The 19,028-nt window shown below is 40.9% G+C and overlaps 1 protein-coding gene across 1 annotated transcript; it reads right to left on the minus strand.

Moving 5' to 3' along the window:
• Positions 1-1,620: 1,620 nt before the first annotated feature.
• On the minus strand, positions 1,621-18,718 carry LOC129640237 (collectrin-like). The gene is made up of 4 exons (XM_055565444.1): positions 18,591-18,718; positions 18,125-18,238; positions 13,135-13,329; positions 1,621-1,806 (listed from the first exon to the last, which is right to left on the minus strand). Exons 1-4 carry the CDS (start codon positions 18,716-18,718, stop codon positions 1,656-1,658), a joined length of 588 nt encoding a protein of 195 aa, XP_055421419.1. The 3' UTR covers positions 1,621-1,655.
• Positions 18,719-19,028: the final 310 nt, after the last annotated feature.

The following is a 19,028-nucleotide window of genomic DNA, read 5'->3' on the forward strand; positions in this document are numbered from 1 at the left end:
GCATACAAATTCACATGTGCTATATGTATTAAAATTAAGTTCACCTGTGTTTTGTTTCTTTTTTAACTTTTTTAGTACGACTTCTAGAAACTTGAAAATTACCTCTGTGGTTTGCATTATATTTCTATTTTTAAGCACTGGTATAAAAGGATAAAAGGAGATAATACCAGTTAAAATGTTAAATTTGTTAAGAATATATTTTAAATGGAGTAAAAAGATAAAGGCAAACAACTATGAGAAATGATCAGGAAGGGAACTAACATTTACGACAGTTGCTGAGTGCTTCGTTTATCTCCCATAGAAGGCTCTCTGGCAGACCCTCATCTCCATGTTTTAGATGAAGAAAGTAAAGCTCAGTGAAGTTAAGTGCTTTCCTGCCAGGTCACTCAGCAACTGGAGAAGTGGATTGGAGCTCTACGGACCATACTCTACACAGGATCTCTGAGCTCCTACAGGTTCCACAGGTGCAGGCCTCCTGCAAGCTCCCTGCCTCAGTCCACTGTGGATACTGAGTGTTTAAAGGGTACCCAGGTTTTATTTTAATCAGGTATGGTAAAACACACAGACATGGAAATGGCTATCATGGAGGAAGAATTTTATTATACTCACAAATACCTGAAAAGAAGAGACATGGCATGCCATGTGGGGACACATGGGGAATCTCCAGGGGTGGTCAGGAGGCAGAGAGAGCAGGGGAATACATGGACAGAACCTCTGTTGTGGTTTCCATGGAAAGGAATGGGTAAGACAACATAAGCAGGCTTAGGATTGGCCACTTTGGATAATTTCAGCAGGCTCTGGGCATAGAGGCTTTCCCTAGTTGTCTGGTATGTGGCCCTGTGGTTATTAGGGCAAAGGAATAGTGACTTACAGTGTAAGAACCCCAAAAAGGAAGTAGTTCGGGTCTGATTGGCTGGTTTGCATATGAAAGGTATGCTCCCTGTTGTTCTCTCTAGCAATTGACTAACTCTGGGAGAGGCGATCCCTCTAGCATTAGCAAGACCTCAGCTATCAAAGCATAAAATATAGAAACTGGAAAACATGGTTATTGCACTAAGGCTTCTCAGGACTCAGGGGCCTGAACTGAAAGCTGCACCTTACTATGCTCTGGTTTGCCCTGAGAGCTTCCGCCTCCAGAGCCCCTGTGTGCCAAGCACCAGTGAGACCCCGAGAAGGAAGCTGAAGGAGTAAAAGGACACCTTTTCCTTTTCCCAGACGATGGGTTCCAGCCTATCAACAAACAGCCTGCTCATTTGTTTTGTCTACTTTCATTCAGTGATGTTTATAACATTCTGAATTGTATGGCTGAGTCCCTTTGATGTGCACCTGAAACTCTCACAACATTGTTAACTGGCTATACTCCAGTACAAAATAAAAAGTTTAAAAAAATAATATAAAATGTAAAAAAATAAAGAAATTATCAATTTAATTGCAGTTCCAGTACTGTGGATTGCTTTTAGGTAATCACCAATCTGATTTTAATTTACATTCTGTTACAATTCTAGAGTGAGATGTCAGTTGTTTTTAATATTTTCTCATTCATTGTTCTTTAGTTAGGCAAACATCATAAAGAGCTACAGAAACTGAGTATTTTGCCATCAATTAAGCACAAGGTAATTTTTCCCCTCTAAATCACTTGAGATATACTTTATGTTTCAATCTCTGAGTGGAGACAATAACAGCACACTTTGAATTGGGAAATGTAACTCACCACAGTGTAACTGAAGTTCTCTTTGAAAGTTGCCCCTTAAGACAACTTGCCATTTATGATGCTCCTGTTGAGAGAGCCCCTGGCCCTGGGACACTCTGCAGGGGACAGAAGTGATCCTGTCAGTGGGCACGGATGGCTCTGCTTTGGCTGCCATGCCACTGAGCACTCAGGGACTCAGAAGCATAATGAGTCCCCTTCTTGGCCCCAACCCCTGCTCCTTCTCAGTCCTTGTGCAAACCCTCAGGGCAGCCTTCTGGAGTCTAGCTACCCTCCCACCGGCGGGGAGCAGAGAAAAGTTTGATAGACACTTGGTTTGTCCAGCTTTACAGAACAATTGCCCACATCTTTCAGGGTGGATACCTCTGTCCACCCCAAAGATTAATTTACATTGCATTTTAGAAATGAGAATTCCATTAGTTTCTCTTGAAAAAGAGAGGCCTTATTTATGCACCAGCTACCACATAACGCCTCCCACTGAGGACTATACAAGTGTCAGTTATGTCTCAATTTTTTTTAAAAAAGTCAGTTATATCTAAACTTTAAAAAGAAAGATATGTAGTTAATTACAGGAGCAAAGCATGGGCATGATGCTGTCCTAAGGTGTCCGGAGGTAACTGGAGCTTCTCTGGACCACTGCTGGTTCCCCAGATTCCCCTGGTACCATCACCTCATCATCCAGTTCCTGAGTGGTTTTCACCACAAAGACATGCCCTTGTGGATTATTTGATTCTTCCTGCCTGATGCTCACCTGCCTGGATTACGGGACCTATTCAGGGTCCCTGACTAACCTGCCACTCTCAGAATCTGTCACCTGGAAGCAGGCCATAAGAGGTAGATCATGAACAGGTATGTTCTTACATTTCTATATTAAGAAATTCTAGTCTGCCCCTTTAACACAAGGCTGGGCTCAAACTTTGACATCACTTTTTAACATCTTATAATGCTTCTGCTGCTAAGTTGCTTCAGTCGTGTCCAACTCTGTGCGACCCCATAGACTGCAGCCCACCAGGCTCCCCCATCCCTGGGATTCTCCAGGCAAGAAGATTGGAGTGGGTTGCCATTTCCTTCTCCAATGCATGAAAGTGAAAAGTGAAAGTGAAGTCGCTCAGTCGTGTCTGACTCTTAGCGACCCCATGGACTGCAGCCTACCAGGCTCCTCCGTCCATGGGATTTTCCAGGCAAGAGTACTGGAGTGGGGTGCCATAATGCTTATACATTTAAAAAAAAATATGCTAACACCTTGTCTCAGTTTGGACATGTATTTGGAGATTACAAGAACACATTCAACAAAATCACCATCTATTGTTTTAAAAATAAAACAGAAATGAAAGAACTCCCTAACCTAATAAAGTAGATTAATATCAGCTCAAAAGTAAATAGTATGCCTAATGTGGAAAGGATATCTACTAACGACACTATTATTAGCATACTAAATATTAAATTGAATTAAATTCTGGTAGTAGCCAATAAAATTAGATCAAAAAATATAAAGGAAATTACAAAAAAATTAGTGGAGTGCCATATTAATTTATAGAAGTCAATTCCTTCGACATATAAAATCACAGAAGACATAATGGAAGAAAGAACCCTACTTACAATGCAAACTAAAAAACTAAAATACCTTGCAATGATTTTAACATAAAATGTTAACCAAAACAACTGTAAAACATTCCTAAGGCACACAAAAAAACTTGAACTAATACAATCCATACCATTTTATTGAATAGGAAGACATCATAAAGACGCCTTTGATGTCACTTCTCCTTAAATGCTTATTCTTGATAAATTGCTTTCCATTAATTTTATGTGGTCCCAATAAATATACCAACAGTAACATTATGGGAGGCTGTGCGCTGTAAGATGTTTAGCAGCATCCCTGGCCTCTACTCACTGGATGCCAGTAATAGCCCCAAGTACTGACAACCAAAAATGTCTGCAGGCTTTCTTTAATGTCCACTGCAAACTCAACCCTGGTTGAGCACCACTGATATATGCTCATCTCCAATATTAACTGACCAATGAAATCCTTTACCTCTCGGTGCCTGAAAGAAACCTAAGTCTAAGAAATTGGATTTAATTAATCAACATGTTGATTTACCAGTAAAAGCATGTGAGTGACTCATTTATAAGTACCTCTAGCTCACTAGCAGAAAACCATGGATTGTTGGAGGGTCTTTGTTGGGAAGGATGCATAGAATTGGAATCCAAGACAGTGTTGTGAGTATCAGTGGGTCCAGCCCTTCTAAAGCAGCATTTGGAAGTGTTTCCTTGAACATACTAGGGCCACCAGAAACACACACAAATGGTGAGGCAGTTCTTCAAAGCCTCCTTTGTCACCTTTTGATTCTAGTTCTCTTGCTTTTTCTACCACATCTGCAGCTGCTTCCTCCACTTAAGCAAAGAACCTCTCAAAGTTATCCCTAATGATTGGAATCAACTTCTTCCAAATTCCTGTGAATGTTGATATTTGGACTTCTTCCTATGAATCATGAATGTTCTTAATGGCATCTAAATGGTGACTCCTTCCCAGAAGGTTTTGAATGACTATGCCCAGATCCACCAGAGCAATCACTATGGCAGCTCTAGCCTGATGAAGTGTATTTCTTAAATAATACGACTTGAAAGTCTAAATTACTCCTTGATCCATGGGCTGCAGAATGGATGCTTTGTTAGCAACACTGATCTTGTTATATATCTCCATCAGATCTCTTGGGTGACCAGGTGCATTGTCAATGGGCAGTAATATTTTGAAAGGAATCTTTTCCTGAGCAGTAGGCCTCTAGGCTTAAAAAAACATCCAGTGAACCATGCTGTAAAAAGATGTGCTATTATGCAGGCTTTGTTCTAAGGGCCTTGGAATTTTCAGAATGATAAATGAGCACTGGCTTTAACTTTGTCACCAGTTAATTAGCTACTAACAAGAAAGTCAGTCTGTGCTCTGAAACTTTGAAGGCAGGGACTCACTCCTCTCTAGCTATGGAAGTCCTGGGTGGCATGTTCTTCCAATAAAAGGCTGTTGCATCTACACTAATAAATCTGTTGTTTAGCATAGCCACCATCATTAATTACCTTAGGTCTTCTGGAGAACTTGCTATAGCTTCTACATCAGCATTTGCTCCTTCACTTTGCACTTTTATGTCACACATACGGCTTCTGTCCTCAAACCTCATGAACCAACCTCTGCTAATTTCAGACCTTCCTTCTGTAGCTTCCTCACCTCTCTCAGCCTCCACAAATTAGAATCAGGGCCTTGCTTGGATTAGGCTTTGGTTTAAGGGAATGCTGTGGGTGGTTTGATATTCTATCCAGACCACTGAAACTTTCTCCACATCAGCAATAAAGCTGTTTCACTTTCTTATCACTTGTGTATTCACTGAATTAGCACTTTTTATTTCCTTCAAGAACTTTTCCCTCACATTCACAACTTGCCTAACTGGTGTAAGAGGCCTAGCTTTCAGCCTGTCTCAGCTTTCAACATGCTTTCCTCACTAAGCTCAATCATTTCTAGCTTTTGATTTAAAGTGAGATACATGACTCTTTCTTTCACTTGAACACTTAGAAGCCACTGTAGGGTTATTAATTAGCCTGATGTCAATAGTCTTGTCTCAGGAAATAGGCCTGAGGAGAGGGAGAGAGATGGGTAAAAGCTGGTTGGTGGAGCAGTCAGAACACACAATATTCACCATTAAGTTTGTCATCTTATATGGGCATGGTCTATGGAGCTCACACCCCAAATTCCAACAGTAACATCAAAGATCACTGATCACAGATCACCATAACAAATAAAAAAATAATGAAAATGACTGACACATTGCAAGAATTACCAAATGTGACACAGAGACACAAAGTGAACAAATGCTGTTGGAAAAATGGTGCTGATAGACTTGCTTGATGCGGGCTGCCATAAAACTTCAATCTGTAAAAAACTCCCATAAAACCTCAATTTGTAAAAAACACACAATAAAGTGAAGCACAAGAAAAGGAGGTCTGCTTGTATTGGGTGGCCCACGTGGCAAGGGGGTGTTGAGGAACAGAGTTTGCTCAAGATAAACTGCTGCTGCTAAGTCGCGTCAGTCGTGTCCAACTCTGCGACCCCATAGATGGCAGCCCACCAGGCTCCCCTGTCCCTGGGATTCTCCAGGCAAGAATACTGGAGTGGGTTGCCATTTCCTTCTCCAATGCATGAAAGTGAAAAGCGAAAGTGAAGTCACTCAGTCGTGTCCGACTCTTTGCAACCCCATGGACTGCAGCCTACTAGGCTCCTCAGGCCATGGGATTTTCCAGGCGAGAGTACTGGAGTGGGGTGCCATTGCCTTCTCCACAAGATAAACTAGTGGCAGCTAAAACCAGAAAGAGTATTTCTGTCTCCCTTCAAAGAAGATAAAGTTGAAAAGCCAAGGCTCAAGAACAGCCAGATAAACAACAAAAGACACACAAATATGATTTCAAGACGGGACAGAGTTGATGATTGGGGAATTGCAACCGTTGTCTAATCAGTGTAGATTAGCCCTGGAGAAACTGCAGAATTGCTGGAACAATTTTAGTGGGCGTTGCAGCATAGTGAGACTGGTAGGCTTTGGCATCAAGGACATCTGGTTTAAATACTGATGCCCTTACTTTCTAACTGGTCTCTTTTTTATCTGCCATGTGATAGCAGAAACAGTAAGAATTAGTGTCTATTACACAGACTACTGCTTTGTATACATCATCTTATCTAATGCCTACTGTAATACTATGTAGATTTTATTATCATCTCTGTTCTTCAAATGAAGTAACTGAGACTCAAACATGGAGAAGAACTTATCTTTCAGGATGGGACAAGACTGGTGAAAGGAGTGGACCTGGGACTGACTTCATCTTCCCAGACTTTGTTCAAAACACATATTTGATTCCTATTGAGTGTGTACACTTAAGATCAGCAAAGTAAAACAATTATTAGCTCTAACATTTCTCAGTTCATTTACATTTCTATTTCCAAGACAGTTCATTCATTTGACTGAGACTTTATAAGAAACTGAAGTTTCAGTATGTGAAAACGTTGGCTGAGCCCCAGCCCCTTAAGTGAAAAACTTCATAGAAACTCAAATGCACTTTTCTTTACTATTGACCTTATGGGAAGAGAAATATAGCCAGAAGGAAATCAAGTGAATTTACTAGTGACTAGTCAACTGTCACGGAGAAGGCAATGGCACCCCATTCCAGTACTCTTGCCTGGAAAATCCCATGGACGGAGGAGCCTGGTGGGCTGCCGTCCATGGGGTCGCTAAGAGTCAGACACGACTGAGTGACTTCACTTTGACTTTTCACTTTCATGCATTGGAGAAGGAAATGGCAACCCACTCCAGTGTTCTTGCCTGGAGAATCCCAGGGACGGGGGAGCCTGATGGGCTGCCGTCTGTGGGGTCACACAGAGTCGGACACGACTGAAGCGACTTAGCAGCAGCAGCAGCAGCAGCAGTCAACTGTCGTGGAGAAAGGAAATGGTACTCACTCCAGTATTCTGGCCTGGAGAATTCCATGGACTGTATAGTCCATGAGGTCGCAAAGAATCGGACACGACTGAGTGAATTTCACTCACTTCACTCACTAGTCAACTGTAAACATTAACTAGGGTTCAGTGTCCTGAGTCCTTGACCTGGCTTTGTTACAACTACAAGATTATCATCTCCTTATAGGCAAGGGCCACCCATGTTATCTCTGTACATCTCTTCCACAATACATTCTAGAGTTCCTATCACAGAACGCATGGTCAATAAAGGAATGGAATAAGATATTTTTACCTCTCTGGGCCTTGGCATCTGGAGAAATGGATACAGATCATTGTTTAAGGTCCCTTCCTAAGATAACAACATTACAACAGTCCATTTATATAAAAGATTCATGAATCAATTCTAATACATACATACAAGTCTGAAATTGCGCTGTGTCTGTGACTTTCCTTTTATAGCCCCAAATGCCAGGTTGCATAGAATTAGCACTTTGTAACTCCTTTTTGATGGTGATGCTTCTTTACACTGATACAGCATTCCCCAGTGTCTAAAGCACTTGTGTGTATTCTCTAATTTTGTCTTCCCATCAGCATCACTATTTAAGAAAATACTATCCTCATTTTCTGTATGTGACTGCACCAAGGCACTCAGCCAATAAATGCTAGGGCCTAAGACTGGGACCCAAAACCAAGAGTATCGATCCAGTGTTTTTTCAACTAAAACACACATCACCTCATCAACTTCATCATCATTCCCATTATCACATCATTCCCACCATTAAAGCCATCGCCATCATCCCCCATCACTGTCACCACCCTCATCATCGCCATTATCATAAAGCTGACCAAAGAGCTAAAATACCCACTTCCAGCCTGGGGCTAGACACAGATCTAGTACAGATGTCATTGCCAAGTATATGCAGTTTGTCTTAGTTGCCTTTCCACCTGCCCAACTTCCTAATCGTTCTCTAAAAGAAAAAAATCACTTTTCTAACTCTTTTCCTTCCACAAACCTCTTATCTCACAAACTGCTGTTCTCAACTAGATGGTAATAGAGAAAGGAAGCAATCTCCTCAAATTTACTTCCCGAAGAGGCAGCAGTTGTGATGACATGCTGAAACCTGCTGGTTCAGGCTTGCAAGAGGAGACTGTTAAATATTCAGAAATTTCAGAGTGGATAGGAAATCAGCAAATGCTACGAATCAGGGTATTGGTTTTTTAGAGAGAAGGCTGATTAGCCAGTTCACCACTATTACAGTAAACAGCTGACCTAACAAGGCCTCTGGCTTTTTAAAATAGGTGTTTGTTAACTAATAAAATCTCAGGCAATAGGCCAATGAATTGGAGAAGCTTCTTCTGCACTACTGTGGCAATATCTGGATGGAAAAGTGATCTTTTCCAGCATTCTTTAATCACAGAAATGGGTTAAGCTCATCTTGGATCATAATTACTATTTATTTAGTACATATTATACTTGATACACATTTCTCTCACCCAGTCTTCACGGAAGCCCTGTGAGACATTACCTCCCTCGTACAGATGGAGAAATTTGATGATGCAACAAACCTCGCTCAGCTAACAGGTATAGCTAGTATTTGAGTTCACCCAGTTTGGGCCACAGTGACTGCACACTTTCCACCCAGAGGTTCTGAACAATCAGTGGAATGCTGTTATTGACACGGCCAACAGAAGAGTTAAAGCTTCACCTGAGAATTTTCCCAAAGGTAACTTAAAAGGTGCACATGTCTTCGATGACACTGGCACTCTTCTCTGTAGAAGTAGAAGGGTGATTCAGATGACCCTGTGGCCCCTCCTGAGCCTCTAGGTTTAAGGTGTTCTATCACACAAACTATGTTCATTACTATCTAACCTGTCGATTGCATTCTTGAACAAATCTGTGTCTTCCTCAACACTAAAGGCTTTTGAGGGCAACTTCTATCTTTTCGACAAACAGACAAAAGTTTCATCACAAAGATCAGAGCTCCTCCCACTTCAAACTGCACCCTCTCCCCACTTTTGAAGCAATACTTGTCCCAAGAGAAACCCAGCAAAATTCTTCCATATCAAGTGGAAAACCTAACAAATCAATTTTTCTTCAGAAGGTTATCATGACTGTCCTGTCTCTATTTACTAATTATTGATGCTCTCCAGGTTGACACAGGAGATTTCTCCATCTGTTTTCCTCGTTTGAACATGAACTAAATTTGTGAAGGCAAGCTTGTAGCAACAGGGTCACTTCTCCCAAGCAACAGATTATGATGCTACATGCCCAATTATTATATTACTGGAGAGTTTGCTCAGAAGGAAGATAGCTGATCCCAGTACAAATGAACTGAAAGACCAGCAATAGCAGGATAATAAAATAACACTAAGAGCTAACACTTACTCAGCACTTGCTGTGTGCCAGGCACTCCTTCAAGAATGCTACTCTAATAACTTTTGATTCCAACAAATTAATTCTTTCTAACACACCTCACTGTCCCTCGAGCAAAGTTATCTATGCACAGATAGTAAAGAAACATTTAACCAACTTGACTCCAGCACCACAAACCATGTTCTCTTCAGCTTGGCTTCCCTGACTCACTGCCTGTGCTTCTTGATAGCCATACAGTTAATGCATTACATCCAAGAGCAGAGTCTAGCCAATAAATACTTTGAATCCAAGTAGTCCATCTCCAAAGCCCATCCTTCCACCAGCTATACCATAGCATACTAGTGAGGAAATTGGAAAACAAGTGGATGAAGTGAATTCATGAAAGTTACAACTGCTAGAAAGCACGGAATCCTAGCATTTCAGGATTAATATAAAACTTAAAGCTATTAAACACAGGCATGCAAATATCGCAACAAAATTTTTCCAATATTCTAGAAAGCAAAAGAAAACAAAATAATTTGGATCAAGTCTCTCAGCATTACATGTCATGCCAAGAGCAAGAAAATCAAGCAATTACAACTTGATCTTATTCCTAAGTTTAATTCAGGGACTAGACATAGATCACATTTATTCCATAGCATTTCACTGACCATTTGTGAAAAACAATTGCAAAGCTGCAAATTTAAAATGATTACCTTCTGCTAATAACCAGCGTGAACCATATGGAAAGTGGAAAATCTCAGCAGAAACATTTACTCGAACACAAACTTGGCCAAACACAACCTGCATGTCCCGTGTGGGCACCAACACTTTTGAAAACCAATGTGTATCCCTGTGATGCCCACTTCACAGAATTCCTCTTCCTTGGTGTCAGAAGGGAAGGTTTAGAAGCATCAAAGTAGAGCTGAGGACTCTCTCCACTTGCCCTCTGAATCAGAGGTGCTTGTAAACAAGAGTATTTTCTCCTTCCATTGTGAAAGCTTTGTTTCCTCCCTACCTTAGTAACTCTTTCACCACTCTGAAACTCTCTCTGGAAGTAATATCAATAAATTAGTGAGCAAAGCTTGCATGTGCCCCAGAATTCAGCTAAATGAACTCCTGAGTGGTAATCGAAATGTAAGTAGTTAAATCGGAAGCCCTCAAAAAAGTGAACTAGCTGGATATTCATTAAAACATATCTCTTTCAATTGTACATCAACTAAGTTTCAATTAAAACAATGCATCTCCTTCAGAGAATGAACTTTAGTGGCTCTGTGTAGAGCAAAGGAACCTACATGTTCAACAAGTGTTCCAGGTGATCCTGATACAGGGAGATGATTCAAAGGCCACTGTGAAGAAGATGGGTCTATATAAAATCACACGGCTCGAGGGAAAAGCGTCCGAAGGGAGGGAATGTAAAGACATCACAAAGTATCTGATACAAGATGGTGGCTATAGGTATTGGAAGAGGCAGGCCAGGGAGGGTAGGAGAACAACAGTGGAAGAACTAGTATTTGGAGGTGGGTGAAAACCAAAGTTTAACTCTGCCTATCGGAGAAACCTGCTAAGCTCTGTATATCCAGTGTAAAAAATCATTACCCAGATGTTAAAAACAACTCTAGATATGGAATGGAGAAGGCAATGGCATCCCACTCCAGTGTTCTTGCCTGGAGAATCCCAGGGACAGGGGAGCCTGGTGGGCTGCCGTCTATGGGGTCGCACAGAGTCGGACATGACTGAAGCGACTTAGCAGCAGCAGCAGCAGCAGCATGAAACCTTCAGGCAGCAATCACTGTATTCCCTTCCCTCTTCATAATCCTCACCTCCCCACACACACACACGGAAAGTAAAACCCACATTGCAATCCCAGTATGTAATGGCCTATTTATTGCTTTACTTGGCTTCCTACCCTTACACATAAATAGGTATCTAATGTGGTAATTTAAAAGTCAAAAATTCAGGCAAGTTCTTTAAAATCAGGAAGATAAAAAGAGATTTCTACTATTTTAAAATTATTAATATGTAGCTGCTCTGTCCCTAGCCCTAATCAACTTCTCAGCATCCCTTAATTGTAACTTCCCTTCTAAGATACGGATAAACAGACAGATAAGTAGACAGAAGGACTAACTATATACCAGAATAGCAATGAATTTCTGTAGGTTCTGGAATAAAGAGAATTTTTATTTTCTTCTGCTTTTCTATATTTTCTAAATTATCTGAAAAAATACTTTTCTTTTCAGACACACATGCAAGAAAAATACAAGGTATGAAAATTTTTGAATAATTCAGTTAGCCCAAGAGATCTTTTGGGGTCATGGAAATCCTCTAAAATTACATTGTGGTGATGGTTACACAACTCTATAAATTCACTAAAAATCATTGGATTATACGCTTAAAATGAATGGCGTTTATGGTGTGTAAATTATACCTCTGTAAAACTATTAACAAAGAAATAATTTCCATTTGGCTAAATTTAAGGAGCAGTAATTCCATCAAAATGCCCAGGTAACAACCTCACAGAGAGGTGGGAGAAAATAATAAGGAGAGGTCAGAGGAGAAAGTGAATACATACAAAGAAAGGAAGGGAGAAAGAGAGAGAAAGGAGGAAGAGAAAGCAGGTGGGAGGGAGAAAATTGCTCGGAAATTAAACGGGAGAGTCCTACTCTACCATAGCTAAAGAGAGCCTAGCTGTACAACTCCATCATTTCCACTGTGTGGGATATAGGTGGAACATCAGTGTATTGGTAAATGAACTTTTCTTGGCCCTCCAGCACAGCAGTAGAAGACTGGTACCTTGACGATGTTGATATAATCTGGACATTCTACCAGCAATTCTTTCAGGTTATCCCATGTATAGCAATTGTGGCTTTGTGTCTTTGAAAGACAAAGTGTACACAGCAAACAAAATGCTCTCATGGTGTTGGTGTATACCACATGGATACAAACAACTCAAAGTGGGGTTTTTTCCGCCTAAATGGTTAAGTGCCATCTTCATACGATTTAACTCTATGTTTCTTGAACATCTGTTGGATACAAGGAAATGTGTTTTTTATTTTGAGGGATGTACAGGCACCCCACTCCAGTACTCTTGCCTGGAAAATCCCATGGACAGAGGAGCCTGGTAGGCTACAGTCCATGGGGTCGCTAGGAGTCGGACACGACTGAGCGACTTCACTTTCATTTTTCACTTTCCTGCATTGGAGAAGGAAATGGCAACCCACTCCAGTACTCTTGCCTGGAGAATCCCAGGGACGGGGGAGCCTGGTGGGCTGCCCTCTATGGGGTCGCACAGAGTCGGACATGACTGAAGCAATTTAGCAGCAGCAGCAGATATGAAACATTCACATGGTGTAGAAAAGAAAGAAAGATGGCAACAGAAGTAGTAATAGTTAAGTAAGGGACTCTGGACTCCAAAAAGTGTCCAAAAACAAAAGCATAAGTGATATTTTGAAAATTGCCCACTTTTTCAGTTTTTAATATAAGGGATTCACTTCAGGTAGGGGAAAATCATCTCTTTATTTTTCCAAGTCATGAGGAAACAGGAAAATGCTCTTTCAGTGTCTCCCTTTATAAATATCTTACCTTCTATGTTGCCGGATTCCTGAAAAAATCAATAGCATGGTTGCCACAAGGACGATGCAGAATATCACACCAAATATAATAATCCAGATGGGCACAGATGGGTCAGTAGGTGGTGCAAGAGTGGAAGGAATTCTTAAAAATTCCAGAGTCTGGTCATTCAAAAAGAAGGCATTGTTGATCCGGTTTCTATTCATTCTAAAATACAAGGATGATTAAAAACAAACAAGAGAGAAGAAACATTAGAAACCAAAGGTAGAGCCCTGTGTCCCCGGGATTACCACCCTCTCTGTAAACAGAGCATCTCCCCAGCAGAAGACTCCAGGTCGAACAGACAGTCTGATGAGGGCAATCATGCTGTGGTTTTCTGCTCGTAAGCGGCGGTGCTGGCTGCCAGATAGGTGCTTGTCTATGCACTACTGCCCTCCATTGTCATGAATGTTCTAGAAATCACGTGAAGTCCTGAGTTTTGAGCTCTGCCCACCACATTTTATTTCCTGAGAGGTAGCATCTAGATTAAAATGAGGGAACTCTCTTTAGGTGGCTTACATAAACACCAACAGCCTGAAAACCCAAACTAATATGTAAAAAGTGGGTGATAAACATAAGAATAAAAGGAAATCAGGAGCACAAAGAAAACATGAAGCCAGGAGGAGCTGCGAATCCATCTGTTTGATCTTTTCTCTTTTTTTCCATTCAATTCAACAAACAATTGCTGAAAACCTGCTAAGTACCAAATCCTCTGCTAGGTGCTAGAGATACAAACGGTTAAAAAAATAAAAAAATACCCCAGTAGCTTACAGTCTAGAACAACAGCCCACCAGTCCCTCCACAATCACAGTGCGTACAAAAAGTTCTATGAAAGAGGTAAAAATGGGCACAGTGGGAATACAGCAGAGGTGTCAGCATAGTAAGAAGTCAGAGCTGGTTTCCTAGGAAGACAAGTTTTGAGCTGTGCTTTGAGGGACAAGTGGGAATACTGCGGACCCAAAGTATTCACTTCAGACCTGTAGTCCGCACAGGAACTGGAGACCCGGTATACAGTATGATTTGTTTCGTCAACTGCAAGTAGTTCCATATGACTAAAGTAAATGGTGCTTTAGGAGCAAAAGTTTAGAAAAACACGAAGGTAAATGTGTTATGCTCCCTGGGGAAAAACTGCATTTTGGGTGGTGGTAGCAGTCAGGGAGGGGTTGGTAGCAAAAACTTATTTGACCCAAACTAAATTTCTAGCTGGAATTTGCAAATTAGGTTGATTTCTTGGAGATACTGTATGGTCTTTTCTGAATTTACACTAGACGAGCTGATTTCAACAACCTCTAGAGCAGAACTGAAAATCAGAATATGTGAACCTTAGGTGATGTCAAATTTTCTAGGAGCTGCATTAAAAAAATAGTAATAGGCAAAACTGACTTTAATATAATATATATTTGCCCAATATATCCAAGAAAATATCATTTCAACATGTAATCAATAGTAAGTTGGTTCACATTTTATTCTGGGCACAGTCCTTGAAACTCGGTGTGTACTTGACAGAGCATATCTAGTCTTGGATTAGATACATTTCGAGGTCTTGAGAGCCACGTGTGGCTGCTGAGTTCTGTACTGGAGAGTGCACATCTTGAACCCGAGAGTAATAGCTTCAGAATCTCTGCAGACCAGTACCAGGGTGTCAGGAAAGACCACCCTCAGCAAATGAAAATCTACAGGGTGGCATGATTACTCATGTGAAGGAGAATCCTAGCCAGGTGATCTGCAGCACAGGACAATTTCAATGCAATTTTTATCAAACGATGGAACGATTTCTTTTTTGTAACCTAATTTTGATAACACAAAACTTTCCACAAAATGACGAGCCCCCCTACCAACAGATAATGGTAAAATGAAAAGCTGCTCTGTGTTCTCATTCTGTCTACTTTCTTGCTTAGCAGTCAGGCTGGTCAGAAGTTCTAGTTCAATACAAACTATATCTCCATCTACCACTGAAATCTCCAATAGGCGTCAATCAACATGGATACTTTCTAGACAAAATTGGCTTTGAATAAAGCCAGGTCCTCAAAACAGATAAAAAACAGACATCTTAGAACTGATCTTTCATCCCCTCACCTAATTCGAGAGGTGTGGATACTCCATGGGGGGGGAGGGGGGGGTGGAGCAGATCACTGGTTGCGAAGGCATTGTGCCTGCCCTCAAGTCGTCACTCTATTTTTCTCACATGGTGACCTGGGAAAATCAATTAATCTCCCTGAGCCTCAATTTTCTCATTTATAAAGCAGGGATAGTAATAATTACTCAGAAATGACTGGTGTTGATACTAAAAGCCAAAGATGCATCAGAATATGCCTCGTGAACCTGAAAATATTAAGCAAGCACTAGGTGGAACTAGTATCATTTTGCCCGATGACATAGATTCTTCAGCCTTGAAATTCCTATTAGCCGCCTTCTAGGTACCATCTCCTTTCTTTTCACTCTGTCCTGCCTTCCTGGTATTGTTTCCTTTAATTTCATACACTCCCCATGAGCCCTATCCATACCCTGACATCAATTCCCACTCTACTGGCCATCATCCACTAAACAGTCCTTCCTCCTGGGGCCTTTGAAACAGACATTTTGTTGTGAACATATTCATCTCCATCCTCCACCTTCAGCCTAAGCACTCCTTCTCCTCACAATAACTGAAGCCTGGTTTAACCACTGCTAAGTCGCTTCAGTCGTGTCCGACTCTGTGCGACCCCATAGACGGCAGCCCACCAGGCTCCCCTGTCCCTGGGATTCTCCAGGCAAGAACACTGGAGTGGGTTGCCATTGCCTTCTCCAATGCATGAAAGTGAAAAGTCAAAGTGAAGTCGCTCAGTCGTGCCCGACTCTTAGCGACCCCATGGATTGCAGCCTACCAGGCTCCTCTGTCCATGGGATCTTCCAGGCAAGAGTACTGGAGTGGGGTGCCATTGCCTTGGTTTAACCACAGTGCCCTCATTTTCCTTGGAGTTCTCCCTGATCACAGGGCTTGAATAAAATCCCTTTTCTCACAAAACACAGTATTCCTAATTTTTACTCCCTAAGTAGTTGCTCTCAGCAGTAGTCTTAGTGGCAAAAGTGCAGAAATAATTTAATTCAAACTTCTTCTTAAACCATTTTCCACTGGTACAGAGCCGCAATGCCTTCACTTCAGCAAGGGAAACAGATGGTTGTTCATACAAAAACATTTGGCATTGGAATATACACTGACTACCCTAAATGCTAACGTTTTACAAAGAGCAAATGAGTTCTTTCACTAGATATAATGAGAAAAATGTGCATTTCAATAACCTGTAAATCCCTTTGTAAGGAGAGTGAACTTTGTTTCAGTCTTTCTTTCTCAGGATCAAGATTATATTGGGAACTCATTCTCTAGCTGAGCCACAAGGGAAGCCCAAAGTCTTTGATAGTATTTATTTTTCATTTATATGAGAGTCAAGATTTTACCCTTCTTTCCCTAAAAAGTACTTTTTAAAGCTAAGGACTGTACATTAACTCAAGAAGGTAAATCCTTAGAAACCCAAGAAATGTGTACATCTTTCTTGATTTCTAAATCAATTTGCCCAACACCAATCATGTGTGGGATCTGAAGTTTTGACACACATAAATTGCACACTAATTGAAATAAAAAACTGTATCCTCTGCTTCTGTGCAGAAAGAAATATATTTCACTTTTGAAAGTTTATTCTAATCCCAAGGAGAGGAGGAGGGGAACTGTCAGAAAAAAATGGGTAAAAATTCAAATGGGTGAAAAATATGACTGAGTGTCTGGCCAGTCTACCCTTCTGAACACTTTCCACCTTTTACTGTCTTTGAATTATTTTTCAGATTTGTAAGTTTGAGAAAACTAATATAATGTAAATGATTCTTGTCCACAGAAAATCAGGTGAATTGTGTCTGGTGGAGCACTGCCAACAGATAGACTGGCGTATCTTTTAATAAATAAACACCACAAATCTTCAATTCCTATATTTGCATGCTGCCTTGAAGTCTCCATTAAAATGGTTTAACATCTTACTAGTTCCCTCATTAACTTATAAGAGAAAATCTTTGAAGAAAGTGAAAGTGAAAGTGAAAGTCACTCAGTAGTGTCTGACTCTTTCCCACCCCATGAGTATATAGTCCATGGAATTCTCCAGGCCAGAGTACTGGAATGGGTAGCCGTTGCCTTCTTCATGGGATCTTCCCAACCCAGGGATCAAACCAGGTCTCCCACATTGTAGGTGGATTCTTTACCACCTGAGCCACCAGGAAAGCCCAAATTCTTTGATAGCATTTAGTTTTCATTTATATAAGACTCCAGATTTTACCTTTTTTTACCCCAAAAAGTATGCTTTAAGGTAAGGACTGTACATTAACTCAAGAAGGTAAGTCCTTAGAAACCCAAGAAATGTGAATATTTTTCTTGACTTCTAAATAAAAGTCAAAGGTATGACTTGCCCCTCAAGACGTTTTGCATTTAATCTACTCAGCAACTCCCAGAGGAGAGTACCATAATTATTTCTGTTTTATAGATGATAAGAGGAAAGCAAAAAGAGGGGAAGTAACTTGTCTGTATTCTAATAGCTATCAAGAGGCAAAACGACTATTCAAAACCCGAGCATTCAGGCTCAAGAATGCATGTGATGAACCGTCACTCAATAGTGCCTTATAGGGTGTTTTTGCCAAAAGAAGACAGAATGAAACCTTCTTAGCTAATGTTTAAAGCAGAGCTTCTCAACCACAGCACGGCCGACACTTGGGGTTGAACAGTTCTTTGCTGGCAAGTGCTGTCCTGGGCACTGGAAGATGCTAACTGGCATCCCGAACCTCTGCCCACTCCATGCTGGTGGCCTCTGGCCCACCACAGCAAAATCACTGACACCTTAATAAACAAATCATTGTGAAGCGGAGAGAAGTCTACAAAATCTATGAAAACAGCTGAATTAATCAACAAGTTGATTTACCAGGAGAAGGCATACTTAGCAGTGATTACCTGATGGCTGACTGTACCTCAACAGCAGGAAGGGTGTGATTTCTTGAAGGATCGGTAACTACAAACCAGAACGACACCCGCTGGGTTACATTGCAAAGCAGGACATGGGAAATTCTGCAGATGATGAGAAGAAAAAATATACATTATAAGCAAAAAATACCAAATTGCATTGTAATTCCACTTCGGCGTTATGACCATCTTAAGAGGTATCTTAGCTATGAATTCACTAACTCATTTCTACTATTATGAAGACATGTCTCAATTAACAATAAAATAATATAGGAAATTTCCTTTATTTCAAAATCATAGGCTTGGGGATCATTCTTAAATAGGAAATTACCAAGAGTAAAACAAACCCCAAAATCAAAAGGAATGACTCAGTGGAAGGCGGCAGGAACTGCAACCTCCATCACCTGTTAGCTGACAGCATCCGTTTCCTCGACACTTGGCCTGGCCTCCCTAATACTGAAGTCTTTTCTGTTTCCTCATCAAGATCTTTCTAGTGTCCTCCTCATTCAGCCTTCCACCTCTCAGAACCAGACAAATCTGTTGATCCACTACTTGCTGCCTCTGTTGGCCACTGTCTCTGCCCATCTCTTACCCCAGTACTGAGGTCGGCCAAATAACAGATTTTTGGACAGAGGGGCTCTAATGTTTGCAAGAGGCTTTGAACACTGTTTTTGTAGGTATCAGCTTCCAAGTGTAAACTGGAAATGTGCCTCACTCTACCCTGTATACCTGGATCATTTCTTCTTTCACAAGAAAGAAATGGCATTAGTGTTTGGAGACAATATATGAATGCATGAAATCCATGAAGGTAGAAAATTACAGGAGAGTCCACACTAAACCAACATTGTCAGAAAATTACAGGAGAGTCCACACTAAACCAACCAAGTTCTTAAGA

The sequence above is a fragment of the Bubalus kerabau genome, chromosome X, assembly GCF_029407905.1.
Source record: "Bubalus kerabau isolate K-KA32 ecotype Philippines breed swamp buffalo chromosome X, PCC_UOA_SB_1v2, whole genome shotgun sequence".
In the NCBI taxonomy this organism is placed as follows: domain Eukaryota; kingdom Metazoa; phylum Chordata; class Mammalia; order Artiodactyla; family Bovidae; genus Bubalus; species Bubalus kerabau.